Source organism: Balaenoptera musculus, chromosome 10 (genome assembly GCF_009873245.2).
Source record: "Balaenoptera musculus isolate JJ_BM4_2016_0621 chromosome 10, mBalMus1.pri.v3, whole genome shotgun sequence".
NCBI lineage: Eukaryota > Metazoa > Chordata > Mammalia > Artiodactyla > Balaenopteridae > Balaenoptera > Balaenoptera musculus.
In genome coordinates this window covers 82,220,433-82,247,707 of record NC_045794.1, presented here as the reverse complement: position 1 = coordinate 82,247,707, position 27,275 = coordinate 82,220,433, and the positions used below count along the sequence as shown (strand labels likewise).

The 27,275-nt window shown below is 37.1% G+C and overlaps 1 protein-coding gene across 3 annotated transcripts in view; it reads left to right on the top strand.

Annotated features, from left to right (window-relative positions):
• ANKS1B (ankyrin repeat and sterile alpha motif domain containing 1B) overlaps nt 1-27,275 on the top strand; it is a 953,137-nt gene that overhangs the window by 465,347 nt on the left and 460,515 nt on the right. For all 3 annotated transcript variants that reach the window (XM_036866270.1, XM_036866272.1, XM_036866271.1), the window contains 2 exons: nt 18,914-19,503; nt 21,538-21,610. In XM_036866270.1, coding sequence (XP_036722165.1) covers nt 18,914-19,503; nt 21,538-21,610 — 663 coding nt within the window. The remainder of the gene's footprint in view (nt 1-18,913; nt 19,504-21,537; nt 21,611-27,275) is intronic.

The window sequence follows — 27,275 nt, the reverse complement described above, 5'->3', positions numbered from 1 at the left end:
TCTTCTCTAATCAGTTGAGGGGTCATGTGAAAGATAGAAATAAATGATTGATTTTCTAGGCCATTTTACATATATTTAAAGCACATCTAGTTCTTCTCTACAGATCAAATGGAAACTAAATTAGGTTCTGGAACCCAATTCCAGTGTGTGTGTGTGTGTGTGTGTGTGTGTGTGTGTGTGTGTGTGTGTGTAGGCTTCCCACACCAAAAAGCAATTCTTGGACACCAGCAGGGTGTCCAGGAATTCAACTCAATTTGATACTATCTACCCAGAAATGAATCAGATTCCACAGGTAAAAGGCTAAGCCTCACAAGACCATCCTCCACTTAAGACACCAGTTGCAACCCTGGTGTTACCTGTGTTTCTGACCAACCAGCTACAAATTGGAGATTCCAACGATGCCTTCTAACTCAGGATGCCAATGGCAAGTCCAGTTTGTTACCTGTACTTTCTGATGAGCTGGCTATAAATCAGAGATTCTCATAACTCCCTCTTTGGGTTCAATTAATTTGCTAGAATAACTCACAGAACTCAGGAAACCTGTTTACTCACTAGATTACCTATTTATTACAAAGGATATTAAAGGATATGAATCAACAGCCAGGTGAAGAGATACATAGGGCAAGGAGCTTCCATGCCCTCTCAGAGTGCACTTTCCAAATCTCCACATGTTCACCCACCCAGAAGCCCTCCAAACCCTGTCATTTTGGGGTTTTATGGAGATTTCAGTCATGATTCATTAAATCATTGTCCATTGAATTCAATCTCCAGCCCCTCTCCCCTACCCTCTAATCACATGGTTGGTTGTCCCAGCAAACAGCCCTCTAGTTACCTAAAGGCTTTCCAAAAGTCACCTTACTAACATAACAAAAGATACCTTTATAGCTCTTATCACAGGAACCAGGAACCTTGGACAAAGACTAAATATGTATTTCTTATAAATTTAAACATGAGCAGAGCTGAGCAGTACTGCAGTCATCATCCCATCATTACCATGGCTATAGCACCAGACCCTTATAGAGGATTTTTTTTTTTTTTTTTTTAAGGATCCCTTCCCCTTGGCTGTCCCCAAGGCCGGGAGGATCGCCTGTGAGTGTTTTTTTTTTTTTTTTTTTTTTTATTGATTGATTGATTGATTGCTATGTTGGGTCTTCGTTTCCGTGCCAGGGCTTTCTCTAGTTGTGGCAAGCGGGGGCCACTCTTCATCGCGGCGCGCGGGCCTCTCACTATCGCGGCCTCTCTTGTTGCGGAGCACGGGCTCCAGACGCGCAGGCTCAGTAGTTGTGGCTCACGGGCCTAGTCGCTCCGCGGCATGTGGGATCTTCCCAGACCAGGGCTCGAACCCGTGTCCCCCGCATTAGCAGGCAGACTCCCAACCACTGCGCCACCAGGGAAGCCCAGGATTTTTATTTTACATGAAATATTTCTTATTATAGCAACAACAGTGTTAATTTAAAATATAACACACAGGATATAAATTATCTTTAACATTTCTGTATATTTTCTATGGTGTGTCTTGTTAATAGCATTACCCTTTTGATGACTCCTGCTCTTTTGAAATGAGACATCTCTTGGGATGTATGTGAGAAAAAGCTAGACTGCTCATTGCTTACGCAGCGGCCCCCAACCTTTTTGGCAACAGGGACCGGTTTCATGAAAGACAATTTTTCCACGGATGGGGGTGGGGGGGATGGTTACAGGAATAGAAAACTCACAGGATACATTTGAATGTATAACATTCCCAGAGTTTTTATTGAGGATATTTGGGTGACTTGGAGTTCAAATTCAGAGTAGATCTTTTGAAAATTGAATCAGAGTAATTATTCACTTTAGGGTCATTAAAAATAATTTCCATCCTATTTATATTGCAAAATTACTTTTTTTTTCATTTAAAGATTAGAGATCTACTTTCTTGTTTGTCTTTTTTATTTCTCCAGAGCAGTTCTTTGTTTCACTTTGATAACCAGTTGGAAGAGTATAAAAACTGAAACCGTTTTTAAAATAAGTTAAAACGAAAGGACCAACACACTTGAAAACAATAGACTTGAGTTGAAGGGGTTCTTTCCTCTTCCCCCACTACAGACTCTTCTGTTTGGGAAAATACATGGTTATAGTGACTGCAGTATTACAAAGAAATACATTTTGGTAGTAGAGAAACAAAACCTCTTGGTTCCAAATTAGTTATTCACTGTAGGCCATTTATTCATCTGGCTCTAGGCTATGGGAATTACTCCTAGCACAGAACTCCTTTTGAAATCCCTCAGTCCCTAGGGGGTCAGAGATAGATGAGAAACTGTCCCTGTGAACTTGGCTTATACAGGGGAAACAAAGAAGTTAGTGGTTGAGGGTAACAGAGGAAAGGCGCGTGGGAAGGATGAATGTAGCTAGCTTCCTTTGCTTGCAACAGGAGCTTCTTTCAATGCGAAAGGAATGCCAAGATAGATCAGGCACTCTACCAAAAAGATACAATAATTTAGTAATGCGGTCTGCCCAGGCAGCTTAGCAGCTGGAAATGAGTGAGCCTTGGGATTTGCTATAAATGCTGGGGAAATTGGCTGATAGCCCCTTTCCTATATTGAGCAAAGGGAGCAAGAGAAAAGATTATAAATGTTTGAAATCAGAGCCAAGTAGCATGGCCTGCTCTGGTCCAGGGGTTGCCAGAACTCTAGCATTCTCTGGCTTCTGCATTAAATGCTGAGTTTGGCAGAGTGTGGGACTAATAGGCCAGGAAACAACAGTTTACCTGGATGCATTTTCTGTAAGGCAGCTGTTGATCTTAAGTTGTTTAGGGAGGGAATTTTATTATATGCTGTATCCGATGCCATACAGCATTTAAGCATAACAACAATCTTTGGGCTAATTGTGCAATAAGAATAAATACTCAAAGGTCACTGCTGATACTTGAAAAGGGGCCCACTGGGTGGTTTTCAAACTCCAAAACTCAGGATGCCCCAGTGGACAGCACATTGTGCTGACGACATAGGAAATTTTGAGGTAAGCCATAAACACAAAGCCTTGGAATGGAATGGATAAAGGCAGGCTTTGGACCAGCCAGATTTATCTCCCATACTGTGTAACCAAGCAAGGGCTCCTGTGCTCACAAAGCAGAAAGCCAAACTCTTGACAGTGGGCATTTGCAGGAAAGTAAGGGCTTATTGCAGGGCACCGAGCAAAGAAGTGGGAGACAAGCCTCAGTTCCACTCCAACTTGGTCTTTGAGTAAGGAGTTTTTAAAAGGGGAGGAACAAAGACGCCGGGATTAATCATTGTCCTGTGACATTTCTTAATCGTAGTTTTGGGAGTCAGGATGTCTCTGGTTTACGATTCTCTGACTAGGTAGTCCATGGCTCGGGGGTCTGTGAGCTCATCTTGCCGTAGAAAAATTATCATTAATGATGCTATCTAGAATAGCAATGTTAGTACATTAACGATGTTATCGACAACAGCAATTTTAGTCATCTGACTCTGGTTGATTAGTGTTCAGTTAGCACAGGATTGAGGTCAGAGGGGACAAGAAAGGAAATAAAGTTTTGGAGAGAGAGATTAATCATAAACTTGGCAAGGGAACTTGGTTTTAGGAGGACTCATTTTCACTGACTGTATTTACTAGCTATGATATTCTTCCACAGTTCAAAGTCATAAGAATACCTACTTCAGAGACTTTTGCGAGGATTAAGTGACATAAAATGACCTTGAACATAGTAGGTACACAATAAATGTTGGTTCTCCTTACCTAATATGGAATCTTAGCCTTTGCAATTTTTGAAATAAATTCCTTTCCAGGGAGTTTGTGTTTTAAAGTAATTTTACATATCTTTGAAAACTTAATTGATCTTTGACCTTGAGAAATTAAGGGAACATGAATTCTATATAGTTGCCTCTGTGGCTCATTATTATTTGTTTGACTCACACTTATCTTAGTGTGTAGGTGAGCTGGAAAGACATTCTTAATATTTGGATATAAATGAACATACTAGCCAGATCACATGAGCTACACGATAGGGAAACAAGGAAGATAAATAAACTACAATAAGGGTCATATAATTTACATTATAAATTTAAAAAAGTAACACTTCTCCCAAATATTTCGTTTTTTTAAATAAATGTATTTATTTATTTATTTATTTATGGCTGCATTGTGTCTTGTTTGCTGCACATGGGCTTTCTCTAGTTGCGGTGAGCGGGGGCTACTCTTTGTTACGGCGCGTGGGCTTCAGTAGTTTTGGCATGCGGGCTCAGTAGTTGTGGCGCATAGGCTTAGTTGCTCCGCGGCATGTGGGATCTTCTCGGACCAGGGCTCGAACCCATGTCCCCTGCATTGGCAGGCGGATTCTTAACCACTGCACCACCAGGGAAGTCCCCAAATATTTCTGATAAGACCTAGCACCCCTTTGAAGACTTATTGAGACATGATGACTGTATATATTATCAAAATTTAGCTCTTTGTTCTCTTTAGTTGATCTAGAATTTAAATACAGGACACTGACTAATTTGCATATTATCTTTTTTACTGAATATCATAGAGTAATTGGAATTGTTTAATACTTACCAAATCTCCATGAATTTCTTTTGTGTTTTTTATAAATATACATTTTAGGGCGATCTTATTAAAACAGGATTTGCTTAATTTGAATCCATAATTACAATAAGCTTGTTCTTCTTTTATCTAATTCTCAAGATAATTTATTGATTTGTATATTGCATCATACATTACAAAGTACCAACATACATGGCAAGGCAATTTATTATTAACTCTATCTAGTCACAAATCATTTAAAGAATAACATTAAAACCTTCAAGTCCTGATACACTGTCTTTTTTTAAATTGAAATCTTTATAAATGTAAATATTTACAATAAAATTATTTTGCTGCAAAGTATTATGGCAGACTAAGTGCTTTGAGAGATCCTTCTGCAGCAGTACAAATGTATTCTAAATATGACATGTTCTTTGAGATATTGCCTGCTCTAACAATCTTTGCTCTCTAAAAGTGTATGTTAGAAGACAAGAGAGTCAGTGTTGTGCTGAGTGCAGATGTCAACAATAGCACGGCTACTTGGACACTGTACTTCGGTTCAATGGTAAGCTTGGTCAAGACTATTCAGGGAAACTCAGACCTTTTCTAATCACAGTGACAAGCTGAAATTAAGATCAAGTAATGAAGTAACAAGAAATGATTTCTAATCACCTTGAAAAGCAAACTACTATAAGTGGGTATCAGTAAAAATAGCAAACAGAGCAGAAGCAAGAAGAACTACAATCCTGCAGCCTGTGGAACAAAAAACACATTCACAGAAAGATAGACAAGATGAAAAGGCAGAGGGCTAAGTACCAGATGAAGGAACAAGATAAAACCCCAGAAGAACAACTAAATGAAGTGGAGATAGGCAACCTTCCAGAAAAAGAATTCAGAATAATGATAGTGAAGATGATCCAGGACCTTGGAAAAAGAATGGAGGCAAAGATCAAGAAGATGCAAGAAATGTTTAACAAAGACCTAGAAGAATTAAAGAACAAACAAACAGAGATGAACAATACAATAACTGAAATGAAAACTACACTAGAAGGAATCAATAGCAGAATAACTGAGGCAGACGAACGGGTAAGTGACCTGGAAGACAGAATGGTGGAATTCACTGCTGCAGAACAGAATAAAGAAAAAAGAATGAAAAGAAATGAAGACAGCCTAAGAGACCTCTGGGACAACATTAAACGCAACAACATTCTCATTATAGGGGTCCCAGAAGGAGAAGAGAGAGAGAAAGGACCAGAGAAAATTTTTGAAGAGATTATAGTCGAAAACTTCCCTAACATGGGAAAGGAAATAGCCACCCAAGTCCAGGAAGCACAGAGAGTCCCATACAGGATAAAGCCAAGGAGGAACACTCCAAAATACATAATAATCAAATTGGCAAAAATTAAAGACAAAGAAAAATTATTGAAAGCAGCAAGGGAAAAAGGACAAATAACATACAAGGTAACTACCATAAGGTTAACAGCTGATTTCTCAGCAGAAACTCTACAAGCCAGAAGGGAGTGGCATGATATACTTAAAGTGATGAAAGGGAAGAACCTACAACGAAGATTACTCTACCCGGGAAGGATCTCATTCAGATTCGATGGAGAAATCAAAAGCTTTACAGACAAGCAAAAGCTAAGAGAATTCAGCACCGCAAAACCAGCTCTACAACAAATGCTAAAGGAACTTCTCTAAGTGGGAAACACAAGAGAAAAAAAGGACCTATAAAAATAGCAAAGGTATTTGCCTGATGACTATAGATATTGTTACTGGGTGTAGGAAATAAAGCAGTTATATATATAAAGTGTTTAAAAAAATAAAATGCCTAATCATGAAGATGAGTAAAAACAAGTACTATTAAGAAATAACAGGCAAATTTGAAAAATAAATGGCATTTTTAGATTTGAAAAATATAACATTTGAAATTATTTTTAAAATCCTAAATGAACAGGTAAACAGCAGATTAAGCAGAGATGAAGAGACAATTGGTGAATTGGAAAATAAATTTAAAGAAATTATCCAAAGTATAGCACAGAGAGCCAAAGAGGCAAAAAATATGAGAGACATGAAGCAATACGAAGCGTGGAATAAGCAGATTAACCTGCTTCTAGTTAGAGACTGAGGATGAAATAATAAAGAATATATAGGAGAAGAAAGTTTTTATGATACTTGCTAAATTTTTCCCATAACTGATAAAAACGTGAATTCATAGGTCCAAGAAACACACTGTATTCCAAACAAGATAAAGAGAAATCCATACCAAGCCACATTATTGTGAAATTGAAAGATGTAGAGGAGGTCTTCAAAGCAGGTAGAGAAATGATGGATCACCTACAACAAAAACACAGGTATAATGATAGCCAACTTATCAAGGAAAGATATAAGACAAAAGAGTAGAATAATACCTTCAAAATGTGAGAGGAAAAAAAAAAGCAACCTAAATTATGAACTAAAAAAAAACCTTTTTTAAATAAATGAAAGTAAAATATGAAGACATTCACAGTTAAAAAACTAAAAATATTTACTACCAAAAGACTTTTTCCGAAAGAAAAACCTCAAGGATTACTTCAAGAAGGAAAGTGATCTCAGGTCATTCTGAGGAAGGAATAGTGAATAAATAAAATGGAAACATGTATGCAAATTCAAATAAAAATAATCTGAATAAAATAATAACATCTGATTTGGAAAACTAACATACAGAATGAAAACACTGATAACAGTATTTGTTAGAGAAATAGTGATCTAATTTCAAGTGATGTAACATCTTAAAAATATTCAGGAAGAGGGTGGATAAGATATTTTTCACCTTTAGACTTTGTTAAATTAAAAATGTATGGTAAAATTTTAAGGATGTCTAAAGAATAAAAATAAATTGTATAAAGTCCAAGCCATAGAGAGAAAAATGGAATTAGAAAAAAAACAAAAAGGGGAATAGAGGTGAAAAAAGAATATGAAAGATAGATATCAAAATGTAAAATAGTAGAACCAAGTCTAAATATGTAAAGCATCAAAATAAACATAAATTACCTAAATTCACCAGTTAAAAGGAAGAGATGGTAGGAGGGTAGGAAAACAAAACCCAGCTTTATGCTCTTTAAAATAGGCACATCAATATAGCTAAGGGCACACCCCCCACACACAAAAAGGTAAAGATGAGAAAAGTCGTACCTGAGAAATATTAGCCCAATAAAAGCTGGCGTAACTATATCAGTATCAGGCCAAACAGACTTTAACACTGAAGGCATTACCGGAATATGGAGAGTCACTATGAAATTATAGAAGGTTCAGTTCACGAGGAAAATATAAACAATTGTAAGGAAAAAACAGTCATAAGTTCACTAAAACTGAGAGATTTCAACATACCTCACTTAAATAGTGGAATATTTTGATAGCTCAGTTAATAAGTTTATCTAATAAAATGCAAAGCTTTATAGCCAACAGTTAGAGAATACATGCTATTCTCATGAAACATTGATAAAAACTGATCTTAACTTGGCTGGCTATAAGCAAGTTTCAATACATGTCAAAGACTCATTCATATACACTACATTTTCTGACAACAATTAAGTTAAAGATTCCCATTTATATTCCCATAAATTTGTGATTTAAATATACATTTCCAAGTAACTCATGAGAAATGAGTTAGGAGACACCATAATTCTAACTTTAAAATGTTTAGAATTAAACAAAAATGTAAATACTAAATAATCATCATAGTGAAAACAGCATGAGTGGAACTTAGAAATTTTAAATCCTTATGCTAGAAAAGAAGAAATGCTGAAGATTAATGAGCTAAATGCAAATTTAAGAAATTTTATAAGAAATGATAGAATTAGCCCAGAGAAGTAGGAGAAAGAAAAGGGAAAGAACAGAAGTGAATGATATAGAAAAATAATATACAAAGTCAGAAGTGGAATTTTTTTTTTTTAGAAGTGGAATTTTTGATAACACTTTAAAGTGGATGTACTTTCTAGTAAAAATAGTAAAAAAAAAAAAAAAGAAAAAGAAAAAAGGGAGAATATAAATATAAAATGCAAATAAACTATGCTAGGAATGAGGAGGGATATAACTACAGATACTCTATAAAAAGATTCAAAAGAAAATAAGTAAAAATTATGAACAACTTTGTGGCAATTAATTTAATACTGAAAGAAATAGACAAATTCTAGGTATTTGTAACTTACCAAAACTTCAAAAAGCTATGGAAACTCTAAATAGTCCTACAACTATTAGAGAAATTGAGTGAATAATTTTAAATCTTCCCACAAAGAATATGTTAAGCCTAGATGATTTTAAAGGTAAATTAAATTAGCTTTTAAGAAACAGATCATTCCAATCTCATACAAACTCCTCGAGAGAAGTGAAGAAGTGGGAATTTTCCCCAACTAGTCTTGAGACTAGTAATCTTCATATCAAAACTAGATAGCATAAGAACGGAAAAATGAAAGGCCTGTTTCATTCATGAATATAGATGCAAAAATCTAAACAAAGTACCAGCAAACCAAATCTAGCAGGATAGCAAAAGGCAAATTCATTATGACCAATTCAACCCATTAATATACAGTTTGTTTAACATGAGAAAGTATGTTATTCCCACTAACAGATTAAAGGAGAAAAACTACATAATCAACTCAATAGGTGAAGAAAAACATTTGATACAAACTCAGAATTCAATCATAATTTTTTAATTATAAAATTCTCATCAAAGTTGGAATAGAAAGGAACACACTTAACCTAATAAATGCTGTCTCTCCAGGAATTAAAAGCGAACATCATTTTTAAATGGGGGCAAAAGCATTCTGTGGTAGATGCGATAACTGTTCTCAGCTCTTCACTCCCTCTTCTGCCATGTTCCTTTGTAGTGCTGTAGAGACAGTGGCATTTACATCCTCACTCCATTTACTTTAGGATGAGATACATGACTTTATTCTGTCAACCAATGTGAGAAGTAACCGTGTGCCAGTTCCTGAAGTGAGACCTAAAGAGGTGTCACGTATTTCCACTGTGGAAAGAGAACACCCTGTAGCCTCTGCACAGCCACTGTACACTCATGAGATAATAAGAGTGAAAAAAGCAAATAATATCTTAGTATTTGTCTGAAAATTGTTTTGATCTCAGGGACCCCATGCATCCATGGACTACACTTTGAGAAATACTAGAATAATGTACATTTCCTATAAGCAAGTACAGTCTTAGACAACCACAACACAATCGAATCAGGAAATTGATGTTAATATATTATCATCTATTCAAGTTTCAGACTCTATTCAAAATTTGCTAGTTTCCCCAATAATAATTTTTATGTTGAAAGAATCTAGCTCAGGATCACATATCGCATTTAGTTGTAATGTCTCTTTAGTCTTCTTCCATCTGGAACAGTTCCTCTGACTTTCCTTGACAGTCATTACCTTGACACTTTTGAAGATTACAGGCCAGTGACTTTGTAGAATGTCCCACAAATTAAGTTTATTTGATGTTTCTACCTGAGTAGATCTAGGTTATGCATCTTTAGAAGGAAAATCCAGAGGTGATTCTGTGTTTTTCTCATTTCACCCTATCAGGTGGGGCAAGATTTTGATTTGCTCTTTTCCTTCTGATGTTCACCTTGATCATTTGATTAAGATAGTGCCTCCCAGACTTCTTAAATGTAGAGTTATTCTTTCTGTCTTTGTAACTAGTAAGTATTTTGTGAGGAGGTGATTTGAAATTATTTAAATTTCCCATTCCTAATCAAACTTTTAAATCATCCATTTATTTATATATGTTTATGGGTTCATGTTTTCTTATTTTATTCAGTGGGTTATAATCCATTACTGTCATTATTTATTTTGTTTCTAAAATTGTCCTTAGTTTAACCAGCCCATTCAAGCTGGCTTCCCTGTCATCTTGACATGCCTCTTCATTCTTTGAGCACTTCCTTGCTCTCTGGCACAAGGTTTTCCAGGCTCATCTTGTACTTTCTCTGCCCTGACCCTGATATCAGTCATTTCTCAATGGATCCCTGTTTCTTTTAGTGGAAAATACATTTAGAAGCTAAGTCTGGGCTTTACTTATTGCTATTGGGAGCTCAATTTCCCAGGCCCTCTCAGTGGACAGAGTTAGGTATATATGTATGTAAATACACACGTACACAAATATATATTTATATCTATATCTATCCATTTCTCTCTCTCTATCTTGAAAATACTGGTATCTCCAGTTACAAGCCAACATCACAAGGTTCACTCTACTTTTCTCCCTCTTCATATTTCTAACTCCCTCCTTAAAATGTGAGAAATCTGGCTCCTTACTGTAGTTGTTTATTTGATCACCCCTCTGTAAGTAAGCAGTCTCCCATATCTACTGCCACCTCCTCCCCACTCAGGCATCTTTCTCATCCTGAGATTTGACGCCCCATGCCTGTGTATCTGTGTAAACACCCTGCTCACCTTCCTGGGACTCTAACACCTTACGGCAGGACATCCCACAGGTGGACACCCTCCTTTCACTGATGGGGCTTTGACATGTTATGCCGGGCCACCCTATGCATGAACACTTTCCTCTTCTGGACATGGACACCTTCCTCACCCTGTTTGGGTTTTGACACTCCTTGCTAGGCCACCCTTCTGCAGGGTATCCTCCTTTACTTTGCTAGTTTTCCGACTCCTTCTGCCAGGCCACTCCTCCCGCATGGATTTCCTCCTCACCCCACCCGGGCTCTGACTCTCCATACGGGGTCTTTCCCCCATGTGTACACCCCCTTCACCCTGCTTGGATGCCAGTGTACCATGCTGAGTTGCCCCTAAACATGGACACCACCATTACTTTGCTTGGGCTTTGATACCCAACTCCAGGCCGCCTCTCCACTGAAGATAAGGATGCCATCTCACTCTTCTCCATCGAGTGACTTGAGGAGTGAATTGCTCATGGAGGGAAAGGGTAAGGGGAAAGAAAATGATCAACCACCTCATGGCTGAGCTCCTCTACTTACAGTATAGGTTGTTCTTTCAGAACTTTGATTATTTTCTTAATTTCTTTAAAATAATTTTGAATTTTAAGTTACAGCTTTCAAATTATTTGGGGCCACATTTATTTTTTGGTTTATTTTCATTAGCTTTTAAACATTCATTTTCTTCTCCTTTTCTTGAAATGTCTTTAAATAGGGTTGCAGCAAAATCCTTTTTTGTTCCCCATCTTTAATGAGAAGAATGTCCTAGACTATTCGGAAGAGGCTTCTGTGTGAGAGCAGGCATGAGCCACAGTAGCTTTCTTCATGGCTCAAAGACTTTCCCTTTGTTGTTATCATGAAGTATTGAGATAATATGGGTACTTCTCTGCTTGATTGAGAAAGCCTTCCTGCTGTTATTTTGTTCTTTGCCAGAGTTGCATGCACCTTGCCTTACAAAGTAGTGCTCTCATATTTGAACACTGTATTTTGTTATTATTACATTCAAGGTCTTCCTCCTCCGGTCCTCTGCCTTCCATGCCACTCCCTCCTTCCCATTACATGAAATATCTTTCTCCATGAGATCTCTGATGTTTTCACCCTGTTCAATTTGGATTCTGCTCCTGAAAATTTTTCTTCAGAGTGAGTCTCTAGTTTACTGAAAGCATGTATTTATTGAATATTTCTGAGATTCTCAAGGGTTTAAGCCACTTCTAATTGTCTTTTTGTGGGATTTTTTTCAAGTTCTGCTGGTTCTTCTCAGATTCTATTGCTCAACATCCTGCTAAGTACTGGGCCTTCTCATTTGAGGAATCAGAATCTGATGGCAATTTCTGGGACCCTTGGCTTGTAGGCTCCATCAACTTCCTTTTCTCTTCACTACTACCAGTTCTGGATCCTGCTGCTATCACATGATTTGGCTATGCCCATCCATTTTCCAGGGCCATGGAGATTCCTTGATACCTGCTTTATTGAAGATATCACCTATAGTTGGGTTTTTTTGTTTGTTGTTGTTTGTTTGTTTTACTATCATATGCTCATTTTATTCTTTCACTATAATATGTATTGTTTTTATGAGGGGACTTGGGGAAATTAATTTTTAAAAACACTACATTACTGTCATGTTCTTGCCATCAGAAATACCAAGTGATCTTTTAAAAGTGTAAATCAAATCATGTCAACCCTACCCCTACCTTCATCTCAGACCTCATCTCCAATCATTCTACCCCCCTATGATGGTTAATTTTATGTGTCAACTTGAATGGTCCATGGGGTGCCCAGATATTTGGTCAAACATTATTCTAGGTGTTTCTGTGAGGGTGTTTGGGGATGAGGTTAAACTTTAAATAGGTAGACTAAGTAAAGCTGATTGCCCTCTCTAATGCATGGGCCTTATCCCATCAGTTGAAGGCTTGAATAGAACCGAAAGGCTGATGTCGCCCTGAATGAGAGAATTTTTCCTGCTTGATAGTCTTTGAACTAGGAAATCAGCTTTTTTCCTGCCTTCATACTCAAACTAAAACATCATCTCTTCCTCTGTCTCAAGCCTACCAACCTTCAGATTAGAACTATACCATCAACTCTCCTGGTTCTCAGGCCATAGGACTTGGAGTGGAAATATACCTTTCTCTTTGTCTCTCTGTCTCTCACTCTGACTTGTACACCACTCTCTCACCACTCTGTTGCAGCAACACTGGCCTTCTTATAGTTCAGAATACCCTTAAGGAGATTTTCATATCTTCTTCTCTCTGTCTGCAATAATAATCCCTATCTCATTACTTTGTTTTATTTTTTTCACAGAACTTAACCATCATCAGAAATTATACTATTTTTGATTTGCCTACAGTTGTGTCCTTTGGTGGAATGTAAGCATCCTGAGGGTGGGACATTGCCTTTGGTACTGCTGAAAGTTTGGCACCTAGGACAGTGCCCAGTGGACAGAGGTATTTTATACGTATTTGTGAAATGAATTCAGAATTTCTGCTAATATCAACATCAGCATTAGAATCCCAAAGACATTTCTGATTTTCCAAAGAGGAATGTAATGACCCAATAAACAAAAGTTATGATCTATAATAAAAGAAGAAATTACTAGTTTTCCATAACTTGTTTTCATCTTAACATGAAATTTAGGGTTTTATTGTTATTCAGGTATTTATATAGGTGATAAATATCAGAGACAAAGATGGACAAAAAAAATATATTGAGCTTCTTACTATTGGATACTTACTCTAACATTTCTTTGAAATGCTAATTATTCTTTGAATAACTATCAGATTGGAATTCACACATATTTAGTTCTGTGCCTTAGCATGAAGTATCCACTTGTCAAAAGAGAAGTGTGAAATTAAATGAGACATGTTATGAAAAACAGTTTAATCTATATACTTTGCCTCAGTTTCATCTAAAGAAATAGTAAGAAAATGCAAAAGTTCTTTTCAAAGTATATTTTTAAAAATATACAAGCATGTCAAACTAATAATCTTTACTGAGTGTCTAATATAATAAATTACTACCACCTTTCTTTGTGCAAATGAAACCCTCTAGATTAGAAATTGTTGTTGTATTAATAGAAACACATATTTAATGTGTTCTATGCCACAGGCATTGTTCTAACTCCTTTACTTTTATTTTTTTCGTTCAGCTTCACAACACTTTTAGTTATATACTATTACTATCATCATTTCCAGATATGAAAATATAAACATTGCCAGAGTTTATTTTGAAGAATGTATTAATTCTTCTTTAAAACTTGGGATACAGGCTAAATCAGTTATCTATTGCCACATAGTAAACCACCCCAAACTTTGTGGCTTAAATCAACAGCCATTTATTTAGCTCATGATTCTGGTACGTGTTTTCTTCTGGTCTGGGCCAGACTCAGATAATCTTGCCTGGTCTTGTTCATGCAACTGTGGTCAATTGGCAGATTGTCCTGGAGTTGGTTAGTCCTGGTCGGCCTCACTCACATGTTGAAAGTTGGCTGGCCTTCAGCTGAAGTGACAGGGTGGCTGGTGTGTTAACCATGCCCTTTTATTTTGGAGGGATTTTTTTTTTTTTTTTTTTTTTTTGATGCTGTGACATCTTGGGACCTTGCTGACTCTGCAGACACTGCCCCTCCCAGGGCTAGGTAATTCTTAAAGATAGTAAACAACTCACCTGAAGACACACTTTTCATACGCAAACCAATCTAAAACCATATTCTAACCACTTTCTTTTTGTTGTTGTTGTTTTGTTTTTTTAAATTAATTATTTATTTTTGGCTGCGTTGGGTCTTCGTTTCTGTGCGAGGGCTTTCTCTAGTTGCGGCAAGTGGGGGCCACTCTTCATCGCGGTGCGCGGGCCTTTCACTGTCGTGGCCTCTCTTGTTGTGGGGCACAGGCTCCAGACACGCAGGCTCAGTAGTTGTGGCTCACAGGCCTAGTTGCTCCGTGGTATGTGGGATCTTCCCAGACCAGGGCTCGAACCCATGTCCCCTGCATTGGCAGGCAGATTCCCAACGACTGCGCCACCAGGGAAGCCCTAACCACTTTCTTTATCAGGTTCTCACAGTGGGCCACTACCCACCTGCCCTAATCACAGCAGAGCCAGGTACCAGATAACTAGGAACAATCCCTATGGCCTAGAGCCTAATGAAAAGACTTGAAGTAACCAGTCCTAAAACTACTTACCCTGTTTTGTCCATTACTTCCCATAGAAAGCACAATAAAGGCTCTTGTCCATCTTTTCCCCCACTCATTCTGCCTCTTGACTAAAACTGGTGCTTCCCCATGTGTCCCTTCCACCCCCAGTGACATGGCATGCTCCCTCCTCTTGGGATCTATGACTATAACAATCTGTCTTCTCAGTGGCAATTGTCCCCTGATCTGTTAGGGTCATCATACTTGGGGGAAAAAAAAGAAAAAAAACCCTACCATTTCAAACATCTGGGTAATGTATCATTTCATCATCCAGCGGGCTAGCCCGAGCTTGTTCACATAGCGGCAGGGTTCCAAGAGCCGTGAGAGAACAAGTCCCAGTCCATGAGTGCTTTTCAAGTCTTTCTTATATCATGCTTGCCATTGTCCCATTGACCAAAGCAAGGCACATGGCCACACTTAAAGTCGCTTGGGAGGAATGGATACAGGCTTGGGGTGTGGCTACAAGGAGCCTTTGCGGATTGGGGTCATAACTGCAATCAATCCACCCAACAGGAATTTCAGGAGATTTCATATCAATTTCACATTGTCTTTGATCTGAGAAATCCTTAGTGTTTGGGCACTGAAATAAGTAATATTTGCCTTTTCACAACTCTTGGCAAAAATGTTAACAACTATCACAATGCTAAGAACTATTATTCAAAAGCCTAGGCTTATGAGCTAATAACTAAATTCTCTTTTACTTAGAGAAGTGACTGCTTGTGACTAGAGCACTTGGACAATATAAAGCATTTTGGAATGGCGATTATAGTTGTTTTGATCAAACCACCGAAGGGATGGTAACCTAATAATGATATTCATAGGAAAATTTAAATAATATTATTCGCCTAAATATCTCATTATTGTGAACATGATCAGAAACCTCTTGACTGAGATTTACAGAATCTTTTTCCTGTAATAGACTGACTCTTTTCAATTTTTCCTCTCAAACTTAAACCCTTTAGCCTTCTTCAGCAACTTCTCAGTAAAATTCTTCCCTATTTCAGAATTCTTCCTTCCTTCTACATTATTTATGCATTACTATCATCTCATACCAACCTGCTTATGCTGTAAAGCATTATAGGGGAGCCAAGTAGCCCAGGAAGAAAAAAGAGAAAATAAATTGGAACAGAACACCAGATTTTATTTTCTCTTAGTATTAGCTTACCTCCATGAAGCAGAAGAAGCTCTTTTCATCCACTCTACCCAAATTCCAGAAATAGTCATAAACAGGAGAAACATGTCTCTCCTCACAAAGAGCCTACTTGATTGTCCTTGAACCCTAGATTGTTCTTTTATCTTAATAGTAACATATTTTCCAGGCCAGTGGATATAGGAAATCTGATAGACCTTAGTTTGAATCTCAGCTTAACCACTTACTAGATGGGGAAACTTCAGAAGCTTAAGTTGTCTACATGTTAATTTTGACTTCTAAAAAATGGATATAATAGAGCATAAACTCTAGCCTTTAGAAAGAGTTTAAGGCTGCCTTGCCTTACGCTCCACCCATTCTTCTACCCCAAGAAGGATCTCTGTTGTGAGGGGAGGGAAAAATGGAGTTAGGAAGGACATAGTGTTGCTACATTAGAAAGGGATGGAGTTTTTATGGGAAGATAAAGTGCTTATAATAGTACGGGATGAATCAGATTGTTTCTCTTTTAGACTGTTGTCCCTCGGACCTTTCTTCCTGTCATTCTTGTTTCTTTCATCTCAGGATACCACTGTGTTAGGTCTAGTCAGGGGGATGTCTTCGTTTGGAAAAGCCAAACAGGAACCAGGGTGAGGTCTGGGGATATGTAAAGCCAGGAACGTATCTACTTCTGTCAGCTCCAAGAAAGACAAGAGTATACAGACCTGGGACCAAACTTCAATAAAGAAAGCCAATTTGTCTGTAGCATTCTTTGAGCAAATATCTATTGAGACTTATTGTGGTAGCCAATTTGTTTACATATTCTGGCCAAATCTCTTTCTGTCAGAAAATCATGATTATTATTAATCATTTCACAGGATTGTTATGACAATCAGATGAGGGGATATAAATATTATCTCTAATTCAGTGCATAGTAAATAGCCCATACCAAATAAATGTTACTTGTTAATTTATAAAAACTTTGGTGTCTTGGGTTTATAATAATAACTAACTTTTTTAAAGTGTGAGTCAGCAAGTCAAGTTTGAATTTGTTGTTATTATCTACCACATTGACTATATTTTACTTTTTCATAAGATTAGGTTATGGGCTTATCAGGTAATTTAACTTTTGATCATGGCAAATATTTAGCTGAATTTTTTTTTTGAATTTTGTTTTATTTATTTTTTTATACAGCAGGATCTCATTAGTTATCCATTTTATACATATTAGTGTATATATGTCAATCCCAATCTCCCAATTCATCATACCACCACCACCACCACCCCCTGCCACGTTCCCTGCTTGGTGTCCATACATTTGTTCTCTACATCTGTGTCTCAATTTCTGCCCTGCAAACCAGTTCATCTGTACCATTTTTCTAGGTTCTACATATATACGTTAATATATGGTATTCGTTTTTCTCTTTCTGACTTACTTCACTCTGTATGACAGTCTCTAGATCCATCCATGTCTCTACAAATGACCCAATTTCATTCCTTTTTAAGGCTGAGTAATATTCCATTGTATAAATGTACTACATCTTCTTTATCCATTCGTCTGTCGATGGGCATTTAGGTTGCTTCCATATCCTGGCTGTTGTAAATAGTGCTGCAATGAACATTGGGGTGCATGTGTCTTTTTGAATTATGGTTTTCTTTGGGTATATGCCCAGTAGTTTATCCTGCAATTTTACCAAATTCATTGATTTAGCTGAATATTAATTAAAGTGACCAATCAAAAAAGTAAACTGACTTCCTTTGCTAATTTCTTTGGCCAGGTTTTTACACAGTATGTCTTTAAAAGACAAATTAGGTCATTATAAAAAAGCATGGTTTATTTTAAATCTCAGCGAACGTGTATGTTTTATCTTAGAAAAAATTATAAAGAATAAAAATTATCATCTTTGGTTTCTTTTCTGCATTACATTTTCAAAGATCTAAAGAAATTGAAAAATAACTAATGCTGTTTCATAGAAGAAAGAAAGATAGCTTTGTGTTAGTAGCTCAACATCAGTTTCTTGTAAAAGACACTCACTTTTTAGTGATATGGCATTGTGTGCCTATGTTTAAGCCTGAACAAATCCTTTTTCTCTAAATCATATAATCTGTATAGAATTAATCTTAATTTTATATTTGAAGTAACACTATCAGGATTATTAACCTTAAATTACTCCTAATTATACTTCTTTTCAAGTTTTTTTTCTGAATTTATTTGCTGGCAGAAGGGCAAAGGAATGTCATTATATATGATCTCGATTTACCTGCCTGATGTCCTACTGCCCAATGATTCATTTACTCCAAGAGTTTGAACATGGGTGTCCCATTTTAAGAAAACCTGATTTTATCCAATGTAAAACATACTCCCTGGGGACAAAGGAGAAGGGTGGGCAATTACTCAATTAATACCCAATTCATACCTTTGAAATGCACCCTAAAGTAATTCAGGAAGATCTGGTTCATACACACACACACACACACACACACACACACACATACACACACAAATTCATTTTATACATGGCTCTGTAGGCTCATGGGTATTTCATAAAGTGAGGATATCACTGTGTAGCAATAAATCAAATGTCTGGACTTTGCACAAGTTGTATCAGGGCTTTCAGAGTCCTTTATAAACAAGCATCCTGACCTTCTTTTTCCCTTTTGCAGATGATCTCTCTCAAGAGGAGGACAATGATCCCCCAAAAGAATATGATCCTGGGCAATTTGCAGGCCTTCTCCATGGATCCTCTCCAGCCTGTGAGTCCCCTGAAAATCCATTTCATCTCTATGGGAAAAGAGATGAACGTGAAGACGGAAAAGATGAAGTCAGTTTGACAAACAGTCCTTTGCCTTTCAAGCAGACTCCAATAGAAAATAACTCAGAACCTTTGGTAAAGAAAATTAAACCCAAAGTAGTCAGTAGAACAATTTTTCACAAAAAAAGCAACCAACTCGAAAACCATACCATTGTTGGCACAAGAACAACTAGGAGTGGATCCCGGAATGGGGACCACTGGATTGTGAACACGGGGGGATTTGTGGAGAGAGCCTGTACCCTGGGAAGAATAAGGTCATTGCCAAAAGCCCTGATCGACATGCATTTATCAAAAAATGTCTCTAAATCGGATTCTGATCTCATTGCCTACCCTTCAAATGAGAAAACATCAAGAGTTAACTGGACTGAATCTTCTACTGCTGATCGCAGTTCTAAAGGGACTTCTGAAAGAGCGCCATCCTTCACTTCCGAATGGGAAGAAGTAAGATCTGTTCTTATTATTCCTTATTTAAGGCTTTAGCATCGAGGGGGTTCTGGGGGAAGGATTTTCAGCTTTTTAAGTCTCTCAAAGGAAAAAAAATTAACAAACACATACAGTTCCAAGTGGAAGGGAGAGGTTCTAGAGGTGTCACATGATAATTTCACAGTGAGTGGGAAAACAACACATGAGGGGAAATCTGTTGTTTCTATAGAAATTGATATCAAGCAGAAGTAATAACTAGCTATGAGGTACAAGAAAATGTTCACATTGTGTCCTACCAAGCATTGCAGCTGACAAATTGAGAAAAATCTTTGTATTTTTGTTGCTCCATATCATTTTGTTACTTGCTAAACTCTTTGTTAGCTCATCCCCCTTCTTTAAAGTATCTTATAGTTTCAGAAGAACTTTTATAATCTTAATGATAAACAGAATGGTCCTGGCCTTTCTCCAAGTACCATACAAAAAACACAAATTACTTAATATTTCCCTTTACAACTACTAGAGAGACATTAAAGAAAAATATGTTGCAGTCCAGTATCACCAATTTAAGCTCTACTTAAAGACAAAGTCTTTAATTTCATAGAATTACTTAGAAAGCAAGTGCCCTTGTAAGGTTATAAAATATCATCCTTTGTCCCTGAGGAGGACTACATAATAAAGTAATGAAGTCTCTTGCTTTTTCTTGAATTTCTTCAGAGAATCGACCACACTCTTCCTTGACATTTCATTCTAACATGTCACATTTTGTCTCTCAGAAGATTGTGCCAGTTGGATTAGGTTTTGAAGCACAATAGGTCACTATAGTATTCTGAGAACTAGAAATGGAAATGGTTCTGCTATTGACATTCTGAATTGAGCTGTTTGAGAAAATCACTTAATCTCTCTGCACCTGTTTCAGGGTGAACAAAATGGGACATTTAAGTAATGCTCATTGTCCTTTCTGAAACCTGCTGTCGTACTAAGGTTGCTAGGATGATGAGGAGAGGGATTAAACCATAAATAGCTAAAGCTCTGACAGTGATATCTTCTTATAAATTCCATAGTAGTAGATTGATAGTTTATTCAGATCTATCCATTTCTTATATTTATTAACTCTGTGAATAACATCTGGAGATCCATTTTGGAACAAGGCAGGATTAATTAACATTTAACTTACCTCTTAGCATCAAGTTGTTTCCATGCCTAGATTCTTGTGATTACATGCTACAAATCAGCTTGTGGCTGGTTAAACCATTTAACAAGAACTTGGTTCCAATGGTCATGCTTCACTGGTCAGATGAGATGCATGCTCTCAGATAGAAGATGAAGTATGCCTGAGAGGGTAGACATTGTCACGTGAATTTATCTTCAGCTCCTTCCCCATCTGAGTTTAAAGAATACACAATTTCTAACTTACTGACCCATGTAGGTCCAAACAAAGTTCATTTTAGGAAATACAAAGAAAAGGCAAGCTGATTTTGAAAGTTTAAGAAAGGGAAATATAATTTGTATTTCTAAAAGCATTTCAAAAGATGTCTGCCTCCCTTTAAACCTTTCTCTGTCGGTCTCTTAATTGTTGTATTGCAATGGTAATAATATCAAGAATATATGCTTCTGGAAAAAAAAAAGCATATATGCTTCTGGCATTTGAAAGTATTTTAAAATGCAATGCTGTATGCTAAGTGAAATGAGTCAAACAGAGAAAGACAAATACTATATTATATCACATATATATGGAATCTAAAAAATATAACAAACTAGTGACTATAACAAAAAAGAAGCAGGCTCACAGATATAGAAATCAAACTAGTGGTGACCAGTGGCAGAGGAGGGGGGCAATATAGGGTGGGGGATAAGAGGTACAAACTATTGGCTGTAAGATAGGCTCAAGGATGTTTTGTACAACACAATAGCCAATATTTTGTAATCACTGTAAATGGAAACTAACCTTTAAAATTTGTATAAAAAATAAAAATAAATTAAAAAATTTTAAATAAAAGTGCAACACTAAAAGTGAATGTAGTAATTCCTTTATATGGTTTTTGTTTCTCACAGATTGACAAAATAATGAGTTCCATAGATGTTGGAATTAACAGTGAACTTGAAGAAATTAATGGTGAGAACACAAGTAAGGAAACCTCTCCTCTATGTTGTAAGGAATAAATGTGCTCAAGAACTAGCTATAAAATGATAGGCGTCTATAGATAATTTCATGTTTTACCATAACAATAGTAGCTACAAATTATTGTTTTCCATTCATATCAAACAACTATAACCTCTAAACAACATCAATTATACTGATTTAGCAAATTGAGAGATTTTTCCCCATGTGCTATTTTACTATGCCAGTTAACATTAATGAATTTCCAACTTTATGTAGAGCTAAGTGTGAAGCAATTCAAAGTGTTATAGAACACGGTAACAACACACTACTATTTCTCATTCCGTGAAACGTCCCATTCATCCTGGCCAAAGTGATTAACAACTTCTCCTAAATTGTAAGCTCCAGTATGGCAAGAACTATGTGTTATTCATCTTCTTGTATCCCAGAATACCTAGCAGAGTGTCTCACAAATAGTCGGTTCTGCAATCACCCTTACAAAGTATTGTTTTCTTCCCTATAATTAAATCTCAAGTGTGGAAGGTCATTTAAAACTTTAAGTTAGTAGTGATAGTTGATGTTTCTGTAGAGATGATAAGATTAAGGTCTGCAGGAGAGAAGCCTAAATATATCATAGGGTAAACAGTTACAGTCCTTGTGGCCCTTTGATAGTCACCAGAGTCTTTTAAACAGCACTCCAAGTGACTGTTAAGCACAGGAAAGTTGGAGAAGTGCTCTCTTCTGGTGCACTGGGCCTGGGTAGACAAGAAGTGACATTGAAATCTGGGGTTGCAGTCAGTGAAGGGAATATTCAGGTCTAAATGATACCCTTGCAGGAGCACCTCACTCCTTGCTCCTATGCTGGGACAAGTATGAACTTAAATTGTTCTAATATGGCTGGGCTCCATGTTAATTAAGTGATAATTTCTTAAAAGACTAGACAGTTTTCTTTTCTAAAACACGTGTTTGTTTTAGATTTTAAAAACTGAAAAGTTATGAAAAAAAGTACCAAATTTGTGTGCATTTGTTCAGTGACAAGCTTGATGGCATGTATAGCTAGCTCTCTCACACAGAAATGCTGATAAACATTGAGGACTTTTCCAGTATCCAGAGAACTAGCCTAAGAAAGTATGTTGCCATATAGTTCTTTCAGATATGCTTACAGAATAATTTCAAGAAAGCTGTAGGAATGCAGATTTTTGACTGATGTGAAGTTAAGAAGGTATTTTCTTATCATAGTAAGTTCCCTGTTACTGAGAATATTCAAGCAGAGATTTAATGCTTCTCTGTTGGAAGACTTAGGTGACATTGAACAGTCTAATGTAAAATTCTTCAGATAGTACCATAGAATTGTGAAAATATCATAAACTTGATTATAATGAAAATAAGTGCAAATTTTAAAATTGCCACTCAGGCAAAATTGCCTTTGAAGGGCATTTTAATAATAAATAAATCTACAGATTATTTTCCCTTCAATTACCCTTGTTTCACCTCTCAGATCAGCATCCTACCCACTGCCTTTATTTACTGTTTTTCTACAGTGATAATGAAAATGAAGAGACTCAGTCCCCAAAGCAACAGTACTATTAACAAAGACTTGTTCTGTATGCGCCTTAATTTTCACTTCTTAATTACACACTAGTTATGCACTAAGTGATTGACCATAACATGTGGCATTCCAATTGACCATTAGGCCATTTGTGAATTACAGCTTTAGTGGTGCAGGCTTTTCCTTCTTGAGACTAGACAGAACTAGAGAAGTGATAGACAATCCCGTGAAGATGACATTCCACAAATAATGTATTGGGTACTGAGTGTGGCCAGGAAATCACATGGTGGAATAAAAAGTCAGACAGAAGTGAATTCAAATATCAGTCCTGTTATATACTAGCTGCTTGATCTTCGGCAACTCACTCAGTTTCCCCATCAACAGAAATGGAGATATTAATGTTGGATCGTTGTAGAGTCATATACAATGGCATATAAGTAGAGTCTGATACATGTAGACATGTATTAAATTTTAGCCCTATCATGAGGGAGATGCTGTTTTAGACAGTGTGGGCATATCAAGGTAAACACACATCAGCCCTTCTTTTAAGAACTTTACAATGTCAGCTAGTCTCACAGCCGTCATGTTAAATTTGCTGTATTCCCTGGAATTGTGGCGTGTCAGTTAGAGTGCAGGTCATAACAAGCCCGACAGTCAGATGGTACCAGAGAAGAGTAATTACTAAAAGAGAGCATAAAACTCCAGGCTACCCCGGCAAGGAGAAGAGAATAATCTAGATGTTTGTTTGTTTGTTTGTTTTGGCTGCATTGGGTCTTCGTTGCTGTGCACCAGCTTTCTCTAGTTGTGGTGAGCAGGAGCTACTCTTCGTTGCGGTGCGGTGGCTTCTCTTGTTGTGGAGCACAGGCTCTAGGCACGCGGGCTTCAGTAGTTGTGGCACGTGGGCTCAGTAGTTGTGGCTCACGGGCTCTAGAGCACAGGCTCAGTAGTTGTGGCGCACAGGCTTAGTTGCTCCGCGGCATGTGGGATCTTCTCAGACCAGGGATCAAACCCATGTACCCTGCATTGGCAGGTGGATTCTTAACCACTGTGCCACCAAGGAAGTCCCTTTAGAATGTGTTGATTTAAATGTTCTAAATTATTTTTACGAAATATGAGTATTGTCTTTTTGCTTGACAATGAGGAAGAGATGTGCAATAAAATCAATGGGAAGTAAATTTAGAGTGAGCAAGAGGCAATGGTACTTTACCTAGTATTGTGTTGTCGGCATCTAGAATTTTGTTTTGGAAGGCCACTACGACTGGCTTCATCACAGATGCATAGTTTTATGAGCATTTATGATGTTTGTTGCTAAAAACCTCAGAAGGTGATTGGGAGACTAAAATCATAAGCAGTGGAGATACATGATGGATCAAGGATCAGTATTAAATTTTCCATGCCCTTGCCCCTTATGTTTCGTTGTTTTTGTTTGCCCTCCTCCCGCCCCACTTGCATTTGCAATTTCAGGTATTTTTGTAAACAAAATATTTATTGGACCAGGAAGGGAGTTGGAACTCTTCCATCTTCATTCCTAAAAATATGAACCAGCTCAAAGTTTGAGCAGTCTCTATGAATCGTATAACTAGTTTCACCCATAGAAATCATTTTTCTCAGCAATTATACAGTAGTTTGAAGCTTATCTGGCAGCCCCAACTCTCCAGGACTAAGATAGAAATAAAAGTAAATAACATTTACTGAATTTATTTTAGGTCAGTCCCTTAGGTTCTCACTCAGACTAATATTAATGGATGGTTTTCACAAACATAACGTCTGGTTTCCCACTTGAAATCAGACTTAAATGCCAAACAAATTGGCATTGGCAGTAGGATTCAGTTATATCAACACCTCATATTATGTAGAACATCCTGCTCTTTGGTGATGCTGTATATGTGATATGATAATACATTCTATGTCATCGTGTACACCCATGTATACGATTTTTTCAGAGAACAGATTTTAAGATTAGATAGATTTGGCTTCAGATCCCAATGTTGCACCTCAGTGGCTTTGTGACCTCTTTGATCTCAATTTCTTCCCCTATAAATTCAGAGTTTTAACAACCACCTCATAAGACTCCTGCAAGGTTAAATTATACGATTGTACTACTGTAGCCTAAAACATAGCAGGTGATCAATAAATATAAATTCTCTTACCTTCTTGTCCAGGTATGCATGACTTACCTTTCTAATTAGAGTGTACACCACACAGGAAGATAGTTGGGAAATCTTTCTTTTTGATCAGTAAAAACTGTAGTTAAGATATAACTATTCATATTCTAAGTTTTTTTCATGTGGAGTCATTCTTGAAGTTTTATTTCTTAACCATTGTCTTTGTATCACGAGGAAGTACTTTCATGTTAGGAAATTTACCATATTCATTGGAACTACTTCATGTTGTCACACTTTCCAAGAATCAAGTTGATGATCTTCTTGATGAGATTGAGGATCACTTAAGTAAAGTGGAGGCAATAATTGGCTCCACAGGATCTGCTTATTGTTACACAACAGCAAATATGCAAAGTAACCAAGTGCCCAGACTTTACAGTCCAGGGGTGGCTGATAATCTTATAAACACCCTCCTATTTCTAAACTGGCCTCACTCATCTCCTGCTACCAGGACTTTAGGTATATGGACTATATTAGATTGATCTCAGGTACCTGAATATAAAAAATAGTATTTAGTTAAGAGGTATTTTTTGAGGCTGGGATTTTTATCCTTATACTTAAGGTTGAATTGTATTCAAAGAGAAATATTCTAGAGTCTTATCTTTTAAAAATCTACTTTTGTCAATGTATGAATTTCATCTAAATTTTAATTATAAATGATTTGTAAAGGATTTTACCATAGAGTACACTGTCTATATTGGATAGATAAAGCAACTCTTAAGTTATTTGCTGGAGAATACATAGCTCTGAAAGCAGCAGTTAACAATAATCCACAGCCCTACTTTCTAAGCTTTTGCTTCTCTTCCTCCAAGAGTCTGAGGGCCAGGTTACAGTGCAGGGTTCCTTATAGCCATAGAGACCTTCCATGGAGAGTTTCTAGGAATTTAGGGACTCACTAAGGCAGAGTAAGTGTTCTCTCCTCCTGAGCTAAGCTCCACCTTCTCCCTGTTCTACAGGAACAGAGAGAGCTCACATGACCCTTTCCCCAAAGAGGGTCTATTTCTAAGTGGCTACGGCAGACAACTCCACAGCCCCAGAAGCGGCTCCTCCCTGATGTTTTGGTTGCTTCCAGGCCCCTGATATTTACTCACACAGTTTAGATCTGCATCCGGAGGTTCTTTGCCATCAATGCAGCTGATAGCTGTCCTCCTGCTAAGGTTGCTGATGGGAATATCATTCCTCAAACTCTAGGAGAACACTTTTTAAAAAAATGTATTTACAATTTCCTAGAGTTGCCCTATTAGAGAAATGACAAAGAGGAAAGAAGCTAATTGTAATCCATTCTTACTGTGTGCCAGATGCTGCGCAGTTTACTCCTGTGAGCATTCAGTTATCCAAATAACTCGGTGAGGTATTATTATACCCATTTTATAGATGAAGAAAGGCTAAGAAAGGGTAACTTGTCAAAGTCAACTGCTTCAAACCTAGGTTTGTTTCTTCCAGAAGTTCATACTCCTTTCAATAAAATATGCTACTATAAAGAACAACAGAAGCCAGCCCTTTGCTTCTTTCCCTTTAGTTCAGTTCATAAGCATATGCACTATGGGGAGCCAACTGAGGTGTTTACATGTAAAACCAACCACTTTCTCTTAGCAAAGCCTAACTATTGGTATGGAAGACTTTAGCTTAAACCCCAAAGCCCTCCCAAAACACAGGCCACATGGTCATATATTTAAATGAATCACAAACCTGAATATCTCCTACCTCCCAAAAGTGAATGCATATGCTAATAATGACTTGGGTTTCACTTTTTTTCAGAGGAAGAATTTTCCTTGCCTCCAGTAATATTTTTTCCATGAACTGTTAAATGGCACATAAAAGCCTCTCTGTGAAATGCTTTGCAACAGGCATAACTTATTTTTTATTTTTATTTCTTTTTACAGCACTATTTTTAATAGAACCAACTGGGGAAGGTGGGTAGTGGCATACGTTAGCATACAGGCACACTATTTTGTCTAAATCAAGAGAGGATTAATTTTTA